This window comes from Oncorhynchus mykiss, chromosome 2 (assembly GCF_057628025.1).
Source record: "Oncorhynchus mykiss isolate SJ-2025 chromosome 2, ASM5762802v1, whole genome shotgun sequence".
Lineage (NCBI taxonomy): Eukaryota > Metazoa > Chordata > Actinopteri > Salmoniformes > Salmonidae > Oncorhynchus > Oncorhynchus mykiss.
In genome coordinates, this window is record NC_143023.1 from 101,749,611 (window position 1) to 101,770,776 (window position 21,166).

At 44.3% G+C, this 21,166-nt stretch overlaps 1 protein-coding gene across 12 annotated transcripts in view; it reads right to left on the minus strand.

The window, feature by feature from the left end:
• LOC110501253 (protein phosphatase 1 regulatory subunit 12A) overlaps positions 1-21,166 on the minus strand; it is a 63,695-nt gene that overhangs the window by 10,177 nt on the left and 32,352 nt on the right. For 8 of the 12 annotated variants that reach the window (XM_090214518.1, XM_090214528.1, XM_090214524.1 and 5 more), the window contains 6 exons: positions 13,067-13,174; positions 8,561-8,665; positions 7,386-7,476; positions 3,292-3,423; positions 2,622-2,804; positions 966-1,027 (listed from right to left, as the gene is read on the minus strand). In XM_090214518.1, the coding sequence (XP_090070644.1) occupies positions 966-1,027; positions 2,622-2,804; positions 3,292-3,423; positions 7,386-7,476; positions 8,561-8,665; positions 13,067-13,174 (681 nt within the window). The remainder of the gene's footprint in view (positions 1-965; positions 1,028-2,621; positions 2,805-3,291; positions 3,424-7,385; positions 7,477-8,560; positions 8,666-13,066; positions 13,175-21,166) is intronic. The other 4 variants (XM_090214541.1, XM_090214533.1, XM_090214514.1 and 1 more) reach the window with 1 other exon arrangement.

Below are 21,166 nucleotides of genomic sequence, written 5' to 3' on the forward strand. Positions count from 1 at the left end.
GGACAGAGAAATTATAATGACAGTCAGGAAGCAGGACAGAGATATTATAATGACTCACTAGTATGACAGTCAGGAAACAGGACAGAGATATTATAATGACTCACTACTATGACAGTCAGGAAACAGGTCAGAGATATTATAATGACTCACTACTATGACAGTCAGGAAGCAGGACAGAGACATTATAACGACAGTCAGGAAACAGGACAGAGACATTATAATGGCTCACTACTATGACAGTCAGGAAACAGGACAGAGATATTATAATGACTCACTTCTATGACAGTCAGGAAACAGGTCAGAGATATTATAATGACAGTCAGGAAACAGGACAGAGATATTATAATGACTCACTTCTATGACAGTCAGGAAACAGGTCAGAGATATTATAATGACTCACTACTATGACAGTCAGGAAGCAGGACAGAGACATTATAATGACTCACTACTATGACAGTCAGGAAACAGGTCAGAGATATTGTAATGACAGTCAGGAAACAGGACAGATCTATTATAATGACTCACTACTATGACAGTCAGGAAGCAGGACAGGGACATTATAATGACTCACTACTATGACAGTCAGGAAACAGGTCAGAGATATTGTAATGACAGTCAGGAAGCAGGACAGAGATATTATAATGACAGTCAGGAAGCAGGACAGAGATATTATAATGACTCACTAGTATGACAGTCAGGAAACAGGACAGAGATATTATAATGACTCACTACTATGACAGTCAGGAAACAGGACAGAGATATTATAATGACACACTACTATGACAGTCAGGAAACAGGTCAGAGATATTATAATGACTCACTACTATGACAGTCAGGAAGCAGGACAGAGATATTATAATGACTCACTACTATGACAGTCAGGAAGCAGGACAGAGATATTATAATGACTCACTAGTATGACAGTCAGGAAACAGGACAGTTCAGTGTAAAGGTCAGATCCATACCTGGTGCTGGCGCGCCCACTGCCTCCAAACCCCTCCTCTCCACTGGGCTCGTTGTCATCAGTCTACAGGACCACAGACATCAGCAGGTCACAATACATTATGGATGTCAATGTCATCATTACGACAGGTTATTACCAGGATATAAACCTAGTAACCTTATAACCACTCATTATGGATGTCAATGTCATCATTACGACAGGTTATTACCAGGATATAAACCTAGTAACCTTATAACCACTCATTATGGATGTCAATGTCCTCATTACGACACGTTATTACCAGGATATAACCTAGTAACCAGTTACAAACAGGACTATGACAGGTTATAATGCCCTGTTGGAAGGTTATAACCAGGACTAGCTCATGCACTCACCTTGCAAGAGAAATTAGGGTTATGAGCCATGCTCAAGGGAACAGAGAGATATTTTACCTAGTCGTCTTTTGGTTACTGGCCCAAAGCTCTTAACTGCTCTGCTTCCTGCTGCCCATATATGACGGCGATGTCATCCTTATGAGCAAGGTTTTAATAGGGTTACAGGGGTTGGAACCGACATTATTTACCAATCGTTTCGTTCAGAACAGAACCATTCTCTTCACTGTTCTGAACAGCAATATAAAGTTCTGAACCGGTTTGAACCCCCAAAAGTACCAGTTTATATCGTTCCTTTCGGTTCCTTTTTTAACCTTAACCTTTTTTAACCGGGCTACAGTAGCCTGGGATTCAGAGGGGGGAGGGGCTGCAGTAGCCTGGGATTCAGAGGGGGGAGGGGCTACAGTAGCCTGGGATTTAGAGGGGGGAGGGCCTACAGTAGCCTGGGTTTCAGAGGGGGGAGGGGCTGCAGTAGCCTGGGATTCAGAGGGGAGAGGGGCTACAGTAGCCTGGGATTCAGAGGGGGGATGGGCTACAGTAGCCTGGGATTCAGAGGGGGGAGGGGCTGCAGTAGCCTGGGATTCAGAGGGGAGAGGGGCTACAGTAGCCTGGGATTCAGAGGGGGGAGGGGCTACAGTAGCCTGGGATTCAGAGGGGGGAGGGGCTACAGTAGCCTGGGATTCAGAGGGGGGAGGGGCTACAGTAGCCTGGGTTCAGAGGGGGGATGGGCTACAGTAGCCTGGGATTCAGAGGGGGGAGGGGCTACAGTAGCCTGGGATTCAGAGGGGGGAGGGGCTACAGTAGCCTGGGATTCAGAGGGGGGAGGGGCTACAGTAGCCTGGGTTCAGAGGGGGGATGGGCTACAGTAGCCTGGGATTCAGAGGGGGGAGGGGCTACAGTAGCCTGGGATTCAGAGGGGGGAGGGGCTACAGTAGCCTGGGATTCAGAGGGGGGAGGGGCTACAGTAGCCTGGGATTCAGAGGGGGGAGGGGCTACAGTAGCCTGGGTTTCAGAGGGGGGAGGGGCTACAGTAGCCTGGGATTCAGAGGGGGGAGGGGCTACAGTAGCCTGGGATTCAGAGGGGGGAGGGGCTACAGTAGCCTGGGATTCAGGGGGGGAGGAGCTACAGTAGCCTGGGTTTCAGAGGGGGGAGGGGCTACAGTAGCCTGGGATTCAGAGGGGGGAGGGGCTACATTAGCCTGGGAACCTGTTTTTGGTTCTGTTCCCTGAACCAGTTCTAACCCCTGGTTATAAAGCATGGCTATGACAGATTACAATGCACTCACCTCTCCAGCCCTCTGAGCTCTCCTCCTGGTCCTCCGTCTCTCCCTGGCGATACGGTCGCTCTCACGTTCCCCTCCACTAGTCTCCTGGCTAGAGGTCGGGGGGCGAGAGGTACCATCCGGTTGAGTCAGCCCCAGCAGGTCAGACTTCTGCAGGTTGGCGATACGGGACCTCCAGCTTACCTCCTGAAGACAATAATACTACAATAATAATACAATCATAACAGAATACATAAACACAGATCACATCCAACATACAGGTGTAACAGTCACAACCAACACAACTCAGCACCGTCAATACCACTGACCAAGAAAATCCCAGGGTAGGCAACTAGATTCAGCCGCGGGACGATATTTCTCTGAGTGGATGACCACAACTAAGCCCCAAAATAGAGATTGTATTTGAAAATAACAGTAATTTCATACCTGGGTTACATTGAGACACATCTCTTTTATTCCTGGGAAAACTTAGGAACAGATTTTTCCTAAATTAAATTCAAGTTATTTTTGTATATATTTTTTCAACAACCTTGGGGAGACCAAGAAAAAACATCCGAGGGCTGGTTTAGGCCCCGAGGGCCGCCTGTTGTCAAACCCTGGCAGTACGTCCCATGGTCGGTGACGTCACTTGCATGATGTTGTACACCCCCTCACATATAAACACTGCTCTCACCCCCTCTTCTGCTCTCTTCTTATTGGCCGCCTCCTCCTCCTCCTCCTCTTTCCTCGTCTTCTCTCTCCCTTCGTCCGTCTGGGCTGTCTTCATTGTCTTGTCAGCTTCCTGCAGGTCTGTGAGCGTCACGCCCTGATTGGACAACAGATAGAAGGTGCTGCTCATGTTAAATCAGTAACTTTTTGATAATTACATTTTTTTTTTAAACGTAACCTTTATTGAACAAGTCAGTCAAAAACAAATTCTTATTTTCAATAGTCCTGTTGTTTCCGTGTTTTGTTGGCATCTCTATAAGCTGTTTAAAGGGTGAATCCACAGTTGAAACAATAAAGCGGAGGGAGAAATGGAACCGCTCTCAGATGAACTGACATGACTACGGATGCAAGCACTGACCAGCCATTTTAGTTTTAACCATGTTATGAGGCTATACAATGTCTGTTTACATATACAATGTTTACAAACATTGGTTGAAAAACTGTTTTCTATTTTGGATTCTCATAACAGTTGAACTAAGCTCATTAGGCATCTTAAAGTGAAATACTTCCAGAATCAATGGGTATATATGTATATCATTCATTTATAAGTCCAAAAATGGATGTAGAAACTACAGATTGCCCCTTTAAGTCTATAAAAAGCGTGTGACTTTGATCATTTGTCTATTAGGCCTATGGATCTTTTATCTATTCAGCATGAATTTGATTGAGCCATAAAAGCCCCACTTCCTGGTCTGATTGACAGGCAGCCTACACTTCTTCAATTGAATCTATATTGGGTTCACATACACAGCAACCTCAATTCAATCTATATTGGGTTCAAATACACAGCAACCTCAATTCAATCTATATTGGGTTAAAATACACAGCAACCTCAATTCAATCTATATTGGGTTCAAATACACAGCAACCTCAATTCAATCTATATTGGGTTCACATACACAGCAACCTCAATTCAATCTATATTGGGTTCACATACACAGCAACCTCAATTCAATCTATATTGGGTTAAAATATACAGCAACCTCAATTCAATCTATATTGGGTTAAAATACACAGCAACCTCAATTCGTAAGACATAAAACAGCTAAATGAGAGAGCAGCAGTGTGATTCACATCAATATGTAGATATCAATAATAAGTGATATCCTTATCGCTCGTAGACTACGCCACTGCTAATCTATGGATGCCGACAGCAGTCACGCCATTGGGGCGGCAGGGTGGCCTAGTGGTTAGAGCGTTGGACTAGTAACCGAAATGTTGCAAGATCGAATCCCCTGAGCTGACAAGGCAAAAACTGTCGTTCTGCCCCCTGAACAGGCAGTTAACCCACTGTTTCCTAGGCTGTCATTGTAAATAAGAATTTGTTCTTAACTGACATGTCTAGTTAAATAAAAGGTAAAACATTTGTTTTAAATTGGACTTAGATAACAAACGCCTATTCCTGTCAAAGTCCAGACCTGAATCCAATCGAGAATCTGTGGAAAGAACTGAAAACTGCTGTTCACAAATGCTCTCCATCCAACCTCACTGAGCTCGAGCTGTTTTGCAAGAAGGAATGGGAAAAAATTTCAGTCTCTCGATGTGCAAAACTGATAGAGACATACCCCAAGCGACTTACAGCTGTAATCGCAGCAAAAGGTGGCGCTACAAAGTATTAACTTAAGGGGGCTGAATAATTTTGCACGCCCAATTTTTCAGTTTTTGATTTGTTAAAAAAGTTTGAAATATCCAATAAATGTCGTTCCACTTCATGATTGTGTCCCACTTGTTGTTGATTCTTCACAAAAAAATACAGTTTTATATCTTTATGTTTGAAGCCTGAAATGTGGCAAAAGGTCGCAAAGTTCAAGGGGGGCAAATACTTTCGCAAGGCACTGTACATCTCCTGAACAAGCTTTGACCTGAGTGGATGGTCCTGACTGTCTGGCGAGCCAGCCTTTAATGTGTTTAACTGTACATGTCTAGGCATGTCTAGGCATGTGGGTCTGCCTGAGTGGATCGTCGTGACTTACAGTTGAAGTCAGAAGTGTACATACACCTTAGCCAAATAAATTTAAACTCAGTTTTTAACAATTCCTGACATTTAATCCTAGTAAAAAATCCCTGTTTTAGGTCAGTTAGAATCACCACTTTATTATAAGAATGTGAAATGTCAGAATAATAGTAGAGAGAATGATTTATTTCAGCTTTTATTTCTTTCATCACATTCCCAGTGGGTCAGAAGTTTAAATACATTCAATTAGTATTTGGTAGCATTGCCTCAAATGTTTCAGGTAGCCTTCCACAAGCTTCCCACAATAAGTTGGGTGAAATTTGGCCCATTCCTCCTGACAGAGCTGGTGTAACTGAGTCAGGTTTGTATGCCTCCTCGCTCACACACGCTTTTTCAGTTCTGCCCACAAATGTTCTATATGATTGAGGTCAGGGCTTTGTGATGGCCACACCAATACCTTGACTTTGTTGTCCTTAAGCCATTTTGCCACAACTTTGGAAGTATGCTTGGGGTCATTGTCCATTTGGAAGACCCATTTGCGACCAAGCTTTAACTTCCCGACTGAGGTCTTGAGATGTTGCTTCTGTAAATCTACATAATTTTCCATCCTCATGATGCCATCCATTTTGTGAAGTGCACCAGTCCCTCCTGCAGCAAAGCACCCCCACAACATGAGGCTGTCACCCCCGTGCTTCACGGTTGGGATGGTGTTCTTCGGCTTGCAAGCCTTCCCCTTTTTCCTCCAAACATAACAATGGTCATTACGGCCAAACAGTTCTATTTTGTTTCCTCAGACCAGAGGACATTTCTCCAAAAAGTACGATCTTTGTCCCCATGTGCAGTTGCAAACCGTAGTCTGGCTTTTTTATGGCGGTTTTGGAGCAGTGTCTTCTTCCTTGCTGAGCGACCTTTCAGGTTATGAAGATATAGGACTCGTTTTACTGTGGATATAGATACTTCTGTACTTGTTTCCTCCAGCATCTTCACAAGGTCCTTTGCTGTTGTTCTGGGGTTGATTTGCACTTTTCACACCAAAGTACGTTCATCTCTAGGAGACAGAACGCGTCTCCCTCCTGAGCGGTATGACGGCTGCGTGGTCCCATGGTGTTTATACTTGCTTACTATTGTTTGTACAGATGAACGTGGTACCTTCAGGCGTTTGGAAATTGCTCCCAAGAATGAACCAGACTTGTGGAGGTCTACTATTTTTTCCTGAGTTCTTGGCTGATTTCTTTTGATTTTCCCATGATGCAAGCAAAGATGTACTGAGTTTGAAGGTAGGCCTTGAAATACATCCACAGGTACACCTCCAATTGACTCAAATGATGGCAATTAGCCTATCAGAAGCTTCTAAAGCCATGACATCATTTTCTGGAATTTTCCAAGCTGTTTAAAGGCACAATCAACTTAGTGTATGTAAACTTCTGACCCACTGGAATTGTGATACAGTGAATTATAAGTTAAATAATTTGTCTGTAAACAATTGTTGGAAAAATTACTTGTGTCAAGCATAAAGTAGATGTCCTAACCGACTTGCCAAAACTATAGTTTGTTAACAAGAAATTTGTGGAGTGGTTGAAAAACTAGTTTTAATGACTCCAACATAAGTGTATGTAAACTTCTGACTTCAACTGTATATCTCCCTCTCTAACTTTAAGCAGCTTACAGATCACTGTACCTGTACACAGCCCATCTGTAAATAGCCCACCCAACTACCTCATCCCCATATTATTACTTACCCTCTTGCTCTTTTGCACCCCAGTATATCTACTTGCACATCATCTACTGCTTATCTATCACTCCAGTATTGATGCTAAATTGTAATTATTTTGCCTCTATGGCCTATTTATTGCCTACCTCCCTACTCTTCTACATTTGCACACACTGTATACAGACTTTTCTATTGTGTTATTGACTGTACGTTTGTTTATGTGAAACTCTGTGTTGTTGTATGTGTCGAACTGCTTTGCTTTATCTTGGCCAGGTCGAAGTTGTAAATGAGAACTTGTTCTCAACTGGCTTCCCTGGTTAAATAAAGGTGAAATAAAAATAAATAAATCTGTCTGGCGAGCCTTAAATGTAAATGTCTCGGCAGGTGGGCCTACCTGAGTGGATCGTCGTGACTGTCTGGCGTGTCTGGATCGAGCCTTCCTCTGAGCCTCCGCCTCCTCATCACGAACCGGGGTCAAGTAGGATCTGGACCGGGGAACACAGAACATTACCCATAACACACCACACCATTTAGACATCTCCCATCTGATCCCAATGTGTGAACATAACTACATGCATCTACATCTAAATGACTACATTCATCTACATTTATAAATCTATATGACTACATTCATCTACATTTATAAATCTATATGACTACATTCATCTACATTTATAAATCTATATGACTACATTCATCTACATTTATAAATCTATATGACTACATTCATCTACATTATAAATCTATATGACTACATTCATCTACATTTATAAATCTATATGACTACATTCATCTACATTTATAAATCTATATGACTACATTCATCTACATGTATAAATCTATATGACTACATTCATCTACATTTATAAATCTATATGACTACATTCATCTACATTTATAAATCTATATGACTACATTCATCTACATTTATAAATCTATATGACTACATTCATCTACATTTATAAATCTATATGACTACAGATAGGAGCAGAGGGGAACACAGAACATAACTACATTTATCTTCATTTAACTACACTATAATTATGTAAAGACATTCATCTTACATTTAACTACATTTATAAATCTATGACTACATTTATAAATATATAACTACATTAATCTACATTTATAAATCTACATTTATTCATACAGAAAGGTAAGTGGGTTTTATTTATTCAGACAAAGGTAAGTGGGGTTTTATTTATTCAGACAGAACGGTAAGTGGGTTTTATTTAGACAGAAAGGTAAGTGGGTTTTATTTAGACAGAAAGGTAAGTGGATTTTATTTAGACAGATAGAAAGGTAAGTGGGAAACAGAAATGGACAAAATTGAAAACTTGCAGATCAGCGATTTGAACCCCCATCACAGGTGACCATGCATGGCCCAGAGTTGGCAGTCTCCACTGTTACACCAGACATTGGCACTGCAGATGACCTCAACTATAAACCATTCACCAACACTCAACTACAACTGCAGGCAAACACTCCCAGCACGCCAGTGGTTAAGAGGTCAAACATCCATTAGACAGACTGCCTCTGTATCGCTGTCGTCATGGCAAACAGACTCACTTGCGCCTCTGCTTTGTCTCCAAGTCACCGCCGGTCGTCGTGGTGACAGAGTTGGAGGTGACAGAACACTGCTCCTTCTTCTTCTCTGCCTGCTCCTGAGCCAGTCTGAGGGAGATAAAGGGCTTAGGGTTAGGGGTTAGGGGTTAGGGTTAGGGTTAGGGGTTAGGGTTAGGGTTAGGGGTTAGGGTTAGGGGTTAGGGGTTAGGGTTAGGGGTTAGGGGTTAGGGTTAGGGTTAGGGTTGGGGTTGGGGTTGGGGTTGGGGTTGGGGTTGGGGTTGGGGTTGGGGTTAGGGTTAGGGTTAGGGTTAGGGTTAGGGTTAGGGTTAGGGTTAGGGTTAGGGGTTAGGGTTAGGGTTAGGGTTAGGGTTGGGGTTAGGGTTAGGGTTGGGGTTAGGGTTAGGGTTAGGGTTAGGGTTAGGGGTTAGGGGTTAGGGGTTAGGGTTAGGGTTAGGGGTTAGGGGTTAGGGGTTAGGGTTAGGGTTAGGGTTAGGGTTGCATGGCAGATAAATGGTTTTGATACGTTTTTAAACAAACACTACAAAAGTCTGTCCTCTCCCAGTCTCCACCCCTCTGCGTCTCCTCCCCTGTCCTCTCCCAGTCTCCACCCCTCTGCGTCTCCTCCCCTGTCCTCTCCCAGTCTCCACCCCTCTGCGTCTCCTTCCCTGTCCTCCACTCCTCCTCCCCTGTGCCCTCCCACTCCTCCCCTGTCCTCTCCTCCTCCTCCCCTGTGCCCTCCCACTCCTCCCCTGTCCTCTTCCCCTCCTCCTCCTCCCCTGTGCCCTCCCACTCCTCCCCTGTCCTCTTCCCCTCCTCCTCTGTGCCCTCCCACTCCTCCCCTGTGCCCTCCCACTCCTCCCCTGCCCTTGCCTGTCCTCTCCTCTCCTCCTCCCCTTCCCCTCCTCCTCCCCTGTGCCCTCCCACTCCTCCCCTGTGCCCTCCCACTCCTCCCCTGCCCTTGCCTGTCCTCTCCTCCTCCCCTGTCCTCACCTCCGCCCCATCTCCTCCCCTGTCCTTGCCTGTAATCTCCTCCTCCCCTCTCCTCGTCTACTTCCCTTCATCAGCACCAATTGGAAAAGACTTGAGGTGAAGTATACAGAGTCTTCAGAGAGTTTTCACACTCCTTGACTTTTAACACATTTTGTTGTGTTACAGCTTGAATTTAAAATGGTTAATTGTCATTTTTTGTCTACACAAGTAGAAGAAAAATGTTAAATAAATAAATATATAACTCAAGCAAAAAAAGAAACGTCCTCTCACTGTCAACTGCGTTCATTTTTAGCAAACTTAACGTGTGTAAATATTTCAACAACTGAGACAAATTGAGTCTAGTTCCATAGACATTGTAAAATGTGTTAACTAACCTCCAGACGAGCTTCAATGCCATTACAACTCTCCTTCCGTGGCCTCCAACTGCTCTTAAACACTAGTAAAACTAAATGCATGCTCTTCAACCGATTGCTGCCCGCACCTTCCCGCCCGTCCAGCATCACTACTCTGGACTGTTCTGACTTAGAATATGTGGACAACTACAAATACCTACAGTTGGAGTCATTAAAACTCATTTTTCAACCACTCCACACATTTCTTGTTAACAAACTATAGTTTTGGCAAGTCGGTTAGGACATCTACTTTGTTCATGACACAAGTAATTTTTCCAACACTTGTTTACACACAGATTATTTCACATATAATTCACTGTATCCCAATACCAGTGGGTCAGAAGTTTACATACACTAAGTTGACTGTGTCTTTAAATAGCTTGGAAAATTCCAGAAAATGATGTCATGGCTTTAGAAGCTTCTGATAGGCTAATTGCCATCATTTGAGTCAGTATAAACACCATGGGACCACGCAGCCGTCATACCGCTCAGGAAGGAGACGAGTTCTGTCTCCTAGATATGAACGTACTTTGGTGCGAAAAGTGCAAATCAACCCCAGAACAACAGCAAAGGACCTTGTGAAGATGCTGGAGGAAACAGGTACAAAAGTATCTATATCCACAGTAAAACGAGTCCTATATCGACATAACCTGAAAGGCCGCTCAGCAAGGAAGAACAAACTGCTCCAAAACCACCATAAAAAAGCCAGACTACGGTTTGCAACTGCACATGGGGACAAAGATCGTACTTTTTGTAGAAATGTCCTCTGGTCTGATGAAAAATAAAACTGTTCGGCCATAATGACCATTGTTATGTTTGGAGGAAAAAGGGGGATGCTTGCAAGCCGAAGAATACCATCCCAACCGTGAAGCACGGGGGTGGCAGCATCATGTTGTGGGGGTGCTTTGCTGCAGGAGGGACTGGTGCACTTCACAAAATAGATGGCATCATGAGACAGAAAAATTACGTGGATATATTGAAGCAACATCTCAAGACACCAGTCAGGAAGTTAAAGCTTGGTCGCAAATGGGTCTTCCAAATGGACAATGACCCCAAGCATACTTCCAAAGTTGTGGCAAAAGGGCTTAAGGACAACAAAGTCAAGGTATTGGAGTTACCATCACAAAGCCCTGACCTCAATCCTATAGAACATTTGTGGGCAGAACTGAAAAAGCGTGTGCGAGCAAGGAGGCTTACAAACCTGACTCAGTTACACCAGCTCTGTCAGGAGGTATGGGCCAAAATTCACCCAACTTATTGTGGAAGGCTACCCAAATTTGACCCAAGTTAAACAATTTAAAGGCAATGTTGCCAAATACTAATTGAGTGTATGTAGACTTCTGACCCACTGGGAATGTGATGAAAGAAATAAAAGCTGAAATATATAATTCTCTCTACTATTATTCTGACATTTCACATTCTTAAAATAAAGTGGTGATCCTAACTGACCTAAAACAGGGAATTTTTACTAGGATTAAATGTCAGGAATTGTGAAAAACTGAGTTTAAATGTGTTTGGCTAAGGTGTACATAAACTTCAGACTTCGACTGTAGGTGTCTGGCTAGACTGTCAACTCTCCTTTCAGACTCACATCTCCAATCCTAAATTAAATCTAGAATTGGCTTCCTATTTCGCATCAAAGCATCTTTCACTCATGCTGCCAAACATACCCTCGTAAAACTGACTATCCTACCAATCCTCGACTTCGGCGATGTCATTTACAAAATAGCCTCCAACACTCTACTCAACAAATTGGAAGCAGTCTATCACAGTGCCATCCATTTTGTCACCAAAGCCCCATACACTACCCACCACTGCGACCTGTACGCTCTCGTTGGTTGGCCCTCGCTACACATCCGTCGCCAAACCCACTGGCTCCAGGTCATCTACAAGTCTTTGCTAGGTAAAGCTCCGCCTTATCTCAGCTCACTGGTCACCATAGCAGCACCCTCCCCTAGCACGCGCTCCAGCAGGTATATCTCACTGGTCATCCCCAAAGCCAACACCTCCTTTGGCCGCCTCTCCTTCCAGTTCTCTGCTGCCAATGACTGGAACGAATTGCAAAAATCACTGAAGTTGGAGACTCATATCTCCCTCGCTAACTTTAAACATCGGCTGTCAGAGCAGCTAACCGATCGCTGCAGCTGTACACAGCCCATCTATAAATAGCCCATCCAACCACCTACCTACCTCATCCCCATGTTGTTTTTATTCACTTTTTTGCACACCAGTATTTCTACTTGCACATCCTCATCTGCACATCTATCACTCCAGTGTTAATTGCTAAATTGTTAACTTAATTAACTGCTAAATTGTAATTACTTCGCTACTATGACCTGTTTATTGCCTTACCTCCTCATGCCATTTGCACACACTGTACACAGATTTTCTATTGTATTATTGATAGTACGTTTGTTTATCCCATGTCTAACTCTGTTGTTGTTTGTGTCGCACTGCTTTGCTTTATCTTGGCCAAGTCGCAGTTGTAAATGAGAACGTGTTCTCGACTGGCCTACCTAGTTAAATAAAAGGTAAAAATAAAATAAATATATATTTTTTTAAATTAAAGGTGAATTTGTCTCCCAGTGACTGAACCAAGTCTTCCTCTAGAATTTTGCCTGTGCTTAGCACTATTCCCGTTAATTTTTATCCTAAAAAAAACTCCTTAGTCCTTGCTGATGACAAGCATAGCCATAACATGATGCAGCTTGAAAATGTGAAGAGTTGTACTCAGTAATGTGTTGTGTTGGATTTTCCCCAAACATCACGCTTTGTGTTGAGGACAAAAAAATACATGTTGCCTTTTTTGTTGTTGTTGCAGAATGCCTTTAGTGTCTTGTTGCAAACAGGATGCATGTTTTGGAATATTTTTTATTCTGTACAGGCTTCCTTCTTTTCACTCTGTCATTTATATTACTATGTTTATGTTCAGGCTGTAACAACAAAATGTGGAAAAAGCTAAAGGGGCGGGAATACTTTCTGAAGGCCCTGTACATGATGGAAGCTGGTCATCAGGCTTAGCCCTGTACATGATGGAAGCTGGTCATCAGGCTTAGCCCTGTACATGATGGAAGCTGGACAGTTATTTTAGATCAATGAAAGACGTGAGAAAGAGCCAATCACCCACCTCTGGGCCACTAGGATGTTGAGACGACTGAGTCCAGCAGAGAAGCTACTTCCAGTTCCTGTTGTTGAGGTCACTGTGGGGTCATCCAGTCTGCGTCCACAGGATGAGCTGGGAATACAACCAGACTTATTGACAATAATAAATACAGCCTCTGCCCTACAGCAGTGGTTCCCAAACCAGGGGTCGCGACTGCTATGAAAATGGGGTCGTGGGAGAATTTGCAACCCCCCGCCCCCAAAAGATATATATATAAATAAACACAAAAAAAATATATTATAATATCTTCTTTGTATCTCAAAATAAAGTAAATGTGGTTTACTTAAAACATCTAAATGAAAATGATTCCAATTTAACGGCCACACTGTTGCACTTGAATCATTCCCATGGTGAATGACTAGCTACACTATCAAACTACACACTATTGAATCACTCCCATGGTGAACGACTAGCTACACTATCAAACTACACACTATTGAATCACTCCCATGGTGAACGACTAGCTACACTATCAAACTACACACTATTGAATCACTCCCATGGTGAATGACTAGCTACACTATCAAACTATACACTATTGAATCACTCCCATGGTGAACGACTAGCTACACTATCAAACTACACACTATTGAATCACTCCCATGGTGAATGACTAGCTACACTATCAAACTACACACTATTGAATCACTCCCATGGTGAACGACTAGCTACACTATCAAACTACACACTATTGAATCATTCCCATGGTGAATGACTAGCTACACTATCAAACTACACACTATTGAATCATTCCCATGGTGAATGACTAGCTACACTATCAAACTACACACTATTGAATCACTCCCATGGTGAATGACTAGCTACACTATCAAACTACACACTATTGAATCACTCCCATGGTGAACGACTAGTTACACTATCAAAATACACACTATTGAATCACTCCCATGGTGAATGACTAGCTACACTATCAAACTACACACTATTGAATCACTCCCATGGTGAATGACTAGCTACACTATCAAACTACACACTATTGAATCACTCCCATGGTGAATGACTAGCTACACTATCAAACTAAACACTATTGAATCACTCCCATGGTGAATGACTAGCTACACTATCAAACTACACACTATTGAATCACTCCCATGGTGAATGACTAGCTACACTATCAAACTACACACTATTGAATCATTCCCATGGTGAATGACTAGCTACACTATCAAACTACACACTATTGAATCACTCCCATGGTGAATGACTAGCTACACTATCATACTACACACTATTGAATCATTCCCATGGTGAATGACTAGCTACACTATCATACTACACACTATTGAATCATTCCCATGGTGAATGACTAGCTACACTATCAAACTACACACTATTGAATCATTCCCATGGTGAATGACTAGCTACACTATCATACTACACACTATTGAATCATTCCCATGGTGAATGACTAGCTACACTATCAAACTACACACTATTGAATCACTCCCATGGTGAATGACTAGCTACACTATCAAACTAAACACTATTGAATCACTCCCATGGTGAATGACTAGCTACACTATCAAACTACACACTATTGAATCACTCCCATGGTGAATGACTAGCTACACTATCAAACTACACACGATTGAATCACTCCCATGGTGAATGACTAGCTACACTATCAAACTACACACTATAGCAGAGACTTTGATATTACCGGCCGCAATTGATATGGTGAAAACAATGAGTTGGGAGGCAGAGGAACAGAAACAAACAGCAATACCTTTGTCAGATAACACTGTTAAACAAATCATTTATTCAATATCTAGCAATCAAGAGGAAACTCTGACTCAAAAACTCCCCAACCTTTGCTCTCCAAATGGACGTTAGCTGTGAGGGACACTCACAGCAGTTAATGTCCATTTGTAGAGAAGACAATCAGAAATACTGTTAATGTTTTTCAATGACAGTCACAGCTCTAAATAAAAAAAAGTCAACATTGGCTGTTAATTACATCATTTTTGTTCACATGGGTGAGGGTCACAAATGGGGTCAAAAATGTGGGGCAAAAATGTTTGGGAACCCCTGGTCTACAGCATATTCCCCACAGCATATTCCCCACAGTATATTCCCTACAGCATAACCCCTACAGCATATTCCCTACAGCATAACCCCTGATCTACAGCATATTCCCTACAGCATATTTTCTACAGCATATTCTCTACAGCATAACCCCTGATCTACAGCATATTCCCTACAGCATATTATCTACAGCATATTCCCTACAGCATAACCCCTACAGTATATTCCCCACAGCAGAACCCCTACAGCATAACCCCTACAGCATATTCTCTACAGCATATTCCCTACAGCATATTCCCTACAGCATAACCCCTGATCTACAGCATATTCTCTACAGCATAACCCCTGATCTACATCTTCCCTACAGCATAACCCCTACAGCATAACCCCTGATCTACAGCATAACCCCTACAGCATATTCTCTACAGCATAACCCCTACAGCATATTCTCTACAGCATAACCCCTGATCTACAGCATATTCTCTACAGCATAACCCCTACAGCATATTCCCTACAGCATAACCCCTGATCTACAGCATATTCCCTACAGCATAACCCCTGATCTACAGCATAACCCCTACAGCATATTCTCTACAGCATAACCCCCACAGCATAACCCCTGATCTACATCTTCCCTACAGCATAACCCCTACAGCATATTCCCTACAGCATAACCCCTGATCTACAGCATAACCCCTACAGCATATTCTCTACAGCATATTCTCTACAGCATAACCCCTACAGCATATTCCCTACAGCATAACCCCTGATCTACAGCATATTCCCTACAGCATAACCCCTGATCTACAGCATAACCCCTACAGCATATTCTCTACAGCATAACCCCCACAGCATAACCCCTGATCTACATCTTCCCTACAGCATAACCCCTACAGCATATTCCCTACAGCATAACCCCTGATCTACAGCATAACCCCTACAGCATATTCTCTACAGCATATTCTCTACAGCATAACCCCTACAGCATATTCCCTACAGCATAACCCCTGATCTACAGCATATTCCCTACAGCATAACCCCTGATCTACAGCATAACCCCTACAGCATATTCTCTACAGCATAACCCCCACAGCATAACCCCTGATCTACATCTTCCCTACAGCATAACCCCTACAGCATATTCCCTACAGCATAACCCCTGATCTACAGCATAACCCCTACAGCATATTCTCTACAGCATATTCTCTACAGCATAACCCCTACAGCATAATCCCTACAGCATAACCCCTGATCTACAGCATAACCCCTACAGCATATTCTCTACAGCATAACCCCTGATCTACAGCATATCCCTACAGCATAACCCCTACAGCATAATCCCTACAGCATAACCCCTGATCTACAGCATAACCCCTACAGCATATTCTCTACAGCATAACCCCTGATCTACAGCATAACCCCTACAGCATATTCTCTACAGCATATTCCCTACAGCATAACCCCTGATCTACAGCATATTCTCTACAGCATATCCCCTGATCTACAGCATATTCTCTACAGCATAACCCCTGATCTACAGCATATTCCCTACAGCATATTCTCTACAGCATAACCCCTGATCTACAGCATATTCTCTACAGCATATCCCCTGATCTACAGCATATTCTCTACAGCATAACCCCTGATCTACATCTTCCCTACAGTATAACCCCTGATCTACAGCATAACCCCTACAGCATATTCCCTACAGCATAACCCCTGATCTACAGCATAACCCCTACAGCATATTCTCTACAGCATATTCTCTACAGCATATTCCCCACAGCATAACCCCTACATCATATTCTCTACAGCATATTCCCTACAGCATATTCTCTACAGCATAACCCCTACAGCATATTCTCTACAGTATATTCCCTACAGGATAACCCCTGATCTACAGCATAACCCCTACAGCATATTCTCTACAGCATATTCTCTACAGCATATTCTCTACAGCATAATCCCTACAGCATATTCCCTACAGCATATTCCCTACAGCATATTATCTACAGCATATTCTCTACAGCATATTCCCTACAGCATATTCTCTACAGCATATTCTCTACAGCATATTCTCTACAGCATATTCCCTACAGCATATTCTCTATAGCATAACCCTTGATCTACAGCATATTCCCTACAGCATATTCTCTATAGCATAACCCCTGGTCTACAGCATATTCTCTACAGCATATTCCCCACAGCATATTCTCTACAGCATATTCCCTACAGCATATTCTCTACAGCATATTCCCTACAGCATAACCCCTACAGCATATTCTCTACAGCATAACCCCTACAGCATATTCTCTACAGCATATTCTCTACAGCATATTCTCTACAGCATATTCCCTACAGAATAACCCCTGATCTACAGCATAACCCCTACAGCATATTCTCTACAGCATATTCTCTACAGCATATTCTCTACAGCATAACCCCTGATCTACAGCATATTCCCTACAGCATATTCTCTACAGCATATTCTCTACAGCATAACCCCGGATCTACAGCATATTCTCTACAGCATATTCCCTACAGCATATTCTCTATAGCATAACCCCTACAGCATATTCTCTACAGCATATTCTCTACAGCATATTCTCTACAGCATAACCCCTGATCTACAGCATATTCTCTACAGCATATTCCCTACAGCATATTCTCTACAGCATAACCCCTACAGCATATTCCCTACAGCATAACCCCTGATCTACAGCATATTCCCTAAAGCATATTCCCTACAACAGCCACATAAATAGCATATGGCTGGTGCTCCCTTGTGAAATAAGTTTTTTTAGCCACTCTATGTTTCAGTTTTAAATTGGTTTGGATGGCAGACGAAGACATCAAGCAGCCGGTTCAGACAGGAAACTCCAGTTCTGAATCAGATGCACCAAATAGTTAATCACTCTGTTAATATGACTGTCTATTTAGTCCACCAGGTTCTGCACACACTTCCCTGATGGCTGTGTCCTGGTGTATCCTGGTGTATCCTGGCTATGTCCCTGGTGTATCCTGGCTATGTCCTGGTGTATCCTGGTGTATCCTGACTATGCCCTGGTGTATCCTGGTGTATCCTGGCTATGTCCTGGTGTATCCTGGCTATGTCCCTGGTGTATCCTGGCTATGTCCCGGTGTATCCTGGCTATGTCCCTGGTGTATCCTGGCTGTCCTGGTGTATCCTGGCTATGTCCCTGGTGTATCCTGGCTATGTCCCTGGTGTATCCTGGCTATGTCCCTGGTGTATCCTGGTGTATCCTGGCTATGTCCTGGTGTATCCTGGCTATGTCCCTGGTGTATCCTTGTGTATCCTGGCTATGTCCTGGTGTATCCTGGCTATGTCCCTGGTGTATCCTGGCTATGTCCCTGGTGTATCCTGGTGTATCCTGGCTATGTCCCTGGTGTGTCCTGGTGTATCCTGGCTATGTCCCTGGTGTATCCTGGCTATGTCCCTGGTGTATCCTGGCTATGTCCCTGGTGTATCCTGGCTATGTCCCTGCTTTATCCTGGCTGTCCTGGTGTATCCTGGCTATGTCCCTGGTGTATCCTGGCTATGTCCCTGGTGTATCCTGGCTATGTCCTGGTGTATCCTGGCTATGTCCTGGTGTATCCTGGCTATGTCCCTGGTGTATCCTGGTGTATCCTGGCTATGTCCTGGTGTATCCTGGCTATGTCCCTGGTGTATCCTGGTGTATCCTGGCTATGTCCCTGGTGTATCCTGGCTATGTCCCTGGTGTATCCTGGCTATGTCCCTGGTGTATCCTGGCTATGTCCCTGGTGTATCCTGGCTATGTCCCTGGTGTATCCTGGTGTATCCTGGCTATGTCCCTAGTGTATCCTGGCTATGTCCCTGGTGTATCCTGGCTATGTCCTGGTGTATCCTGGCTCTCTCCCTGGTGTATCCTGGCTCTCTCCCTGGTGTATCCTGGCTATGCCCTGGTGTATCCTGGCTATGCCCTGGTGTATCCTGGCTATGTCCCTGGTGTGTCCTGGTGTATCCTGGTGTGTCCTGGTGTATCCTGGCTACGTCCTGGTGTATCCTGGCTATGTCCCTGGTGTATCCTGGCTATGTCCCTGGTGTATCCTGGCTATGTCCTGGTGTATCCTGGTGTATCCTGGCTATGTCCCTGGTGTTTCCTGGCTATGCCCTGGTGTATCCTGGCTATGTCCTGGTGTATCCTGTTGTATCCTGGCTATGTCCCTGGTGTATCCTGGTGTATCCTGGCTATGTCCCTGGTGTATCCTGACTATGTCTCTGGCGTGTCCTGGTGTATCCTGGTTTATCCTGGTGTATCCTGTCTATGTCCTGGTGTATCCCGGCTATGTCCCTGGTGTATCCTGGTGTATCCTGGTGTATCCTGGCTATGTCCTGGTGTATCCTGGCTATGTCCCTGGTGGATCCTGGTGTATCCTGGCTATGTCCTGGTGTATCCTGACTATGTCCTGGTGTATCCTGACTATGTCCTGGTGTATCCTGACTATGTCCTGGTGTATCCTGGCTATGTCCTGGTGTATCCTGGTGTATCCTGGCTATGTCCTGGTGTATCCTGACTATGTCCTGGTGTATCCTGGCTATGTCCCTGGTGTATCCTGACTATGTCCTGGTGTATCCTGGCTATGTCCTGGTGTATCCTGGCTATGTCCCTGGTGTTTCCTGGCTATGCCCTGGTGTATCCTGGCTATGTCCTGGTGTATCCTGTTGTATCCTGGCTATGTCCCTGGTGTATCCTGGTGTATCCTGGCTATGTCCCTGGTGTATCCTGACTATGTCCCTGGTGTGTCCTGGTGTATCCTGTCTATGTCCTGGTGTATCCCGGCTATGTCCCTGGTGTATCCTGGTGTATCCTGGCTATGTCCTGGTGTATCCTGGCTATGTCCCTGGTGGATCCTGGTGTATCCTGGCTATGTCCTGGTGTATCCTGACTATGTCCTGGTGTATCCTGACTATGTCCTGGTGTATCCTGACTATGTCCTGGTGTACCCTGGCTATGGCCTGGTGTATCCTGGCTATGTCCTGGTGTATCCTGGTGTATCCTGGCTATGTCCTGGTGTATCCTGACTATGTCCTGGTGTATCCTGGCTATGTCCTGGTGTATCCTGGTGTATCCTGGCTATGTCCCTGGTGTTTCCTGGCTATGCCCTGGTGTATCCTGTTGTATCCTGGCTATGTCCCTGGTGTATCCTGGTGTATCCTGGCTATGCCCTGGTGTATCCTGTTGTATCCTGGCTATGTCCCTGGTGTATCCTGTCTATGTCCCTGGTGTGTCCTGGTGTATCCTGGCTATGTCCTGGTGTATCCTGGCTATGTCCTGGTGTATCCTGGTTTATCCTGGTGTGTCCTGGTGTATCCTGTCTATGTCCTGGTGTATCCCGGCTATGTCCCTGGTGTATCCTGGCTATGTCCTGGTGTATCCTGGCTATGTCCCTGGTGGATCCTGGTGTATCCTGGCTATGTCCTGGTGTATCCTGACTATGTCCTGGTGTATCCTGACTATGTCCTGGTGTATCCTGACTATGTCCTGGTGTATCCTGGCTATGGCCTGGTGTATCCTGGCTATGTCCTGGTGTATCCTGGTGTATCCTGGCTATGTCCTGGTGTATCCTGACTATGTCCTGGTGTATCCTGGCTATGTCCCTGGTGTATCCTGACTATGTCCTGGTGTATCCTGGCTATGTCCTGGTGTGTCCTGGTGTATCCTGGCTATGTCCTGGTGTATCCTGGTGTATCCTGGCTATGTCCTGGTGTATCCTGGCTATGTCCCTGGTGTATCCTGGTGTATCCTGGCTATGTCCTGGTGTATCCTGGCTATGTCCCTGGTGTATCCTGGTGTATCCTGGTGTATCCTGGCTATGTCCCTGGTGTATCCTGGCTATGTCCCTGGTGTATCCTGGTGTATCCTGGCTATGTCCTGGTGTATCCTGGTGTATCCTGGCTATGTCCTGGTGTATCCTGGCTATGTCCTGGTGTATCCTGGCTATGTCCTGGTGTATCCTGACTATGTCCTGGTGTAT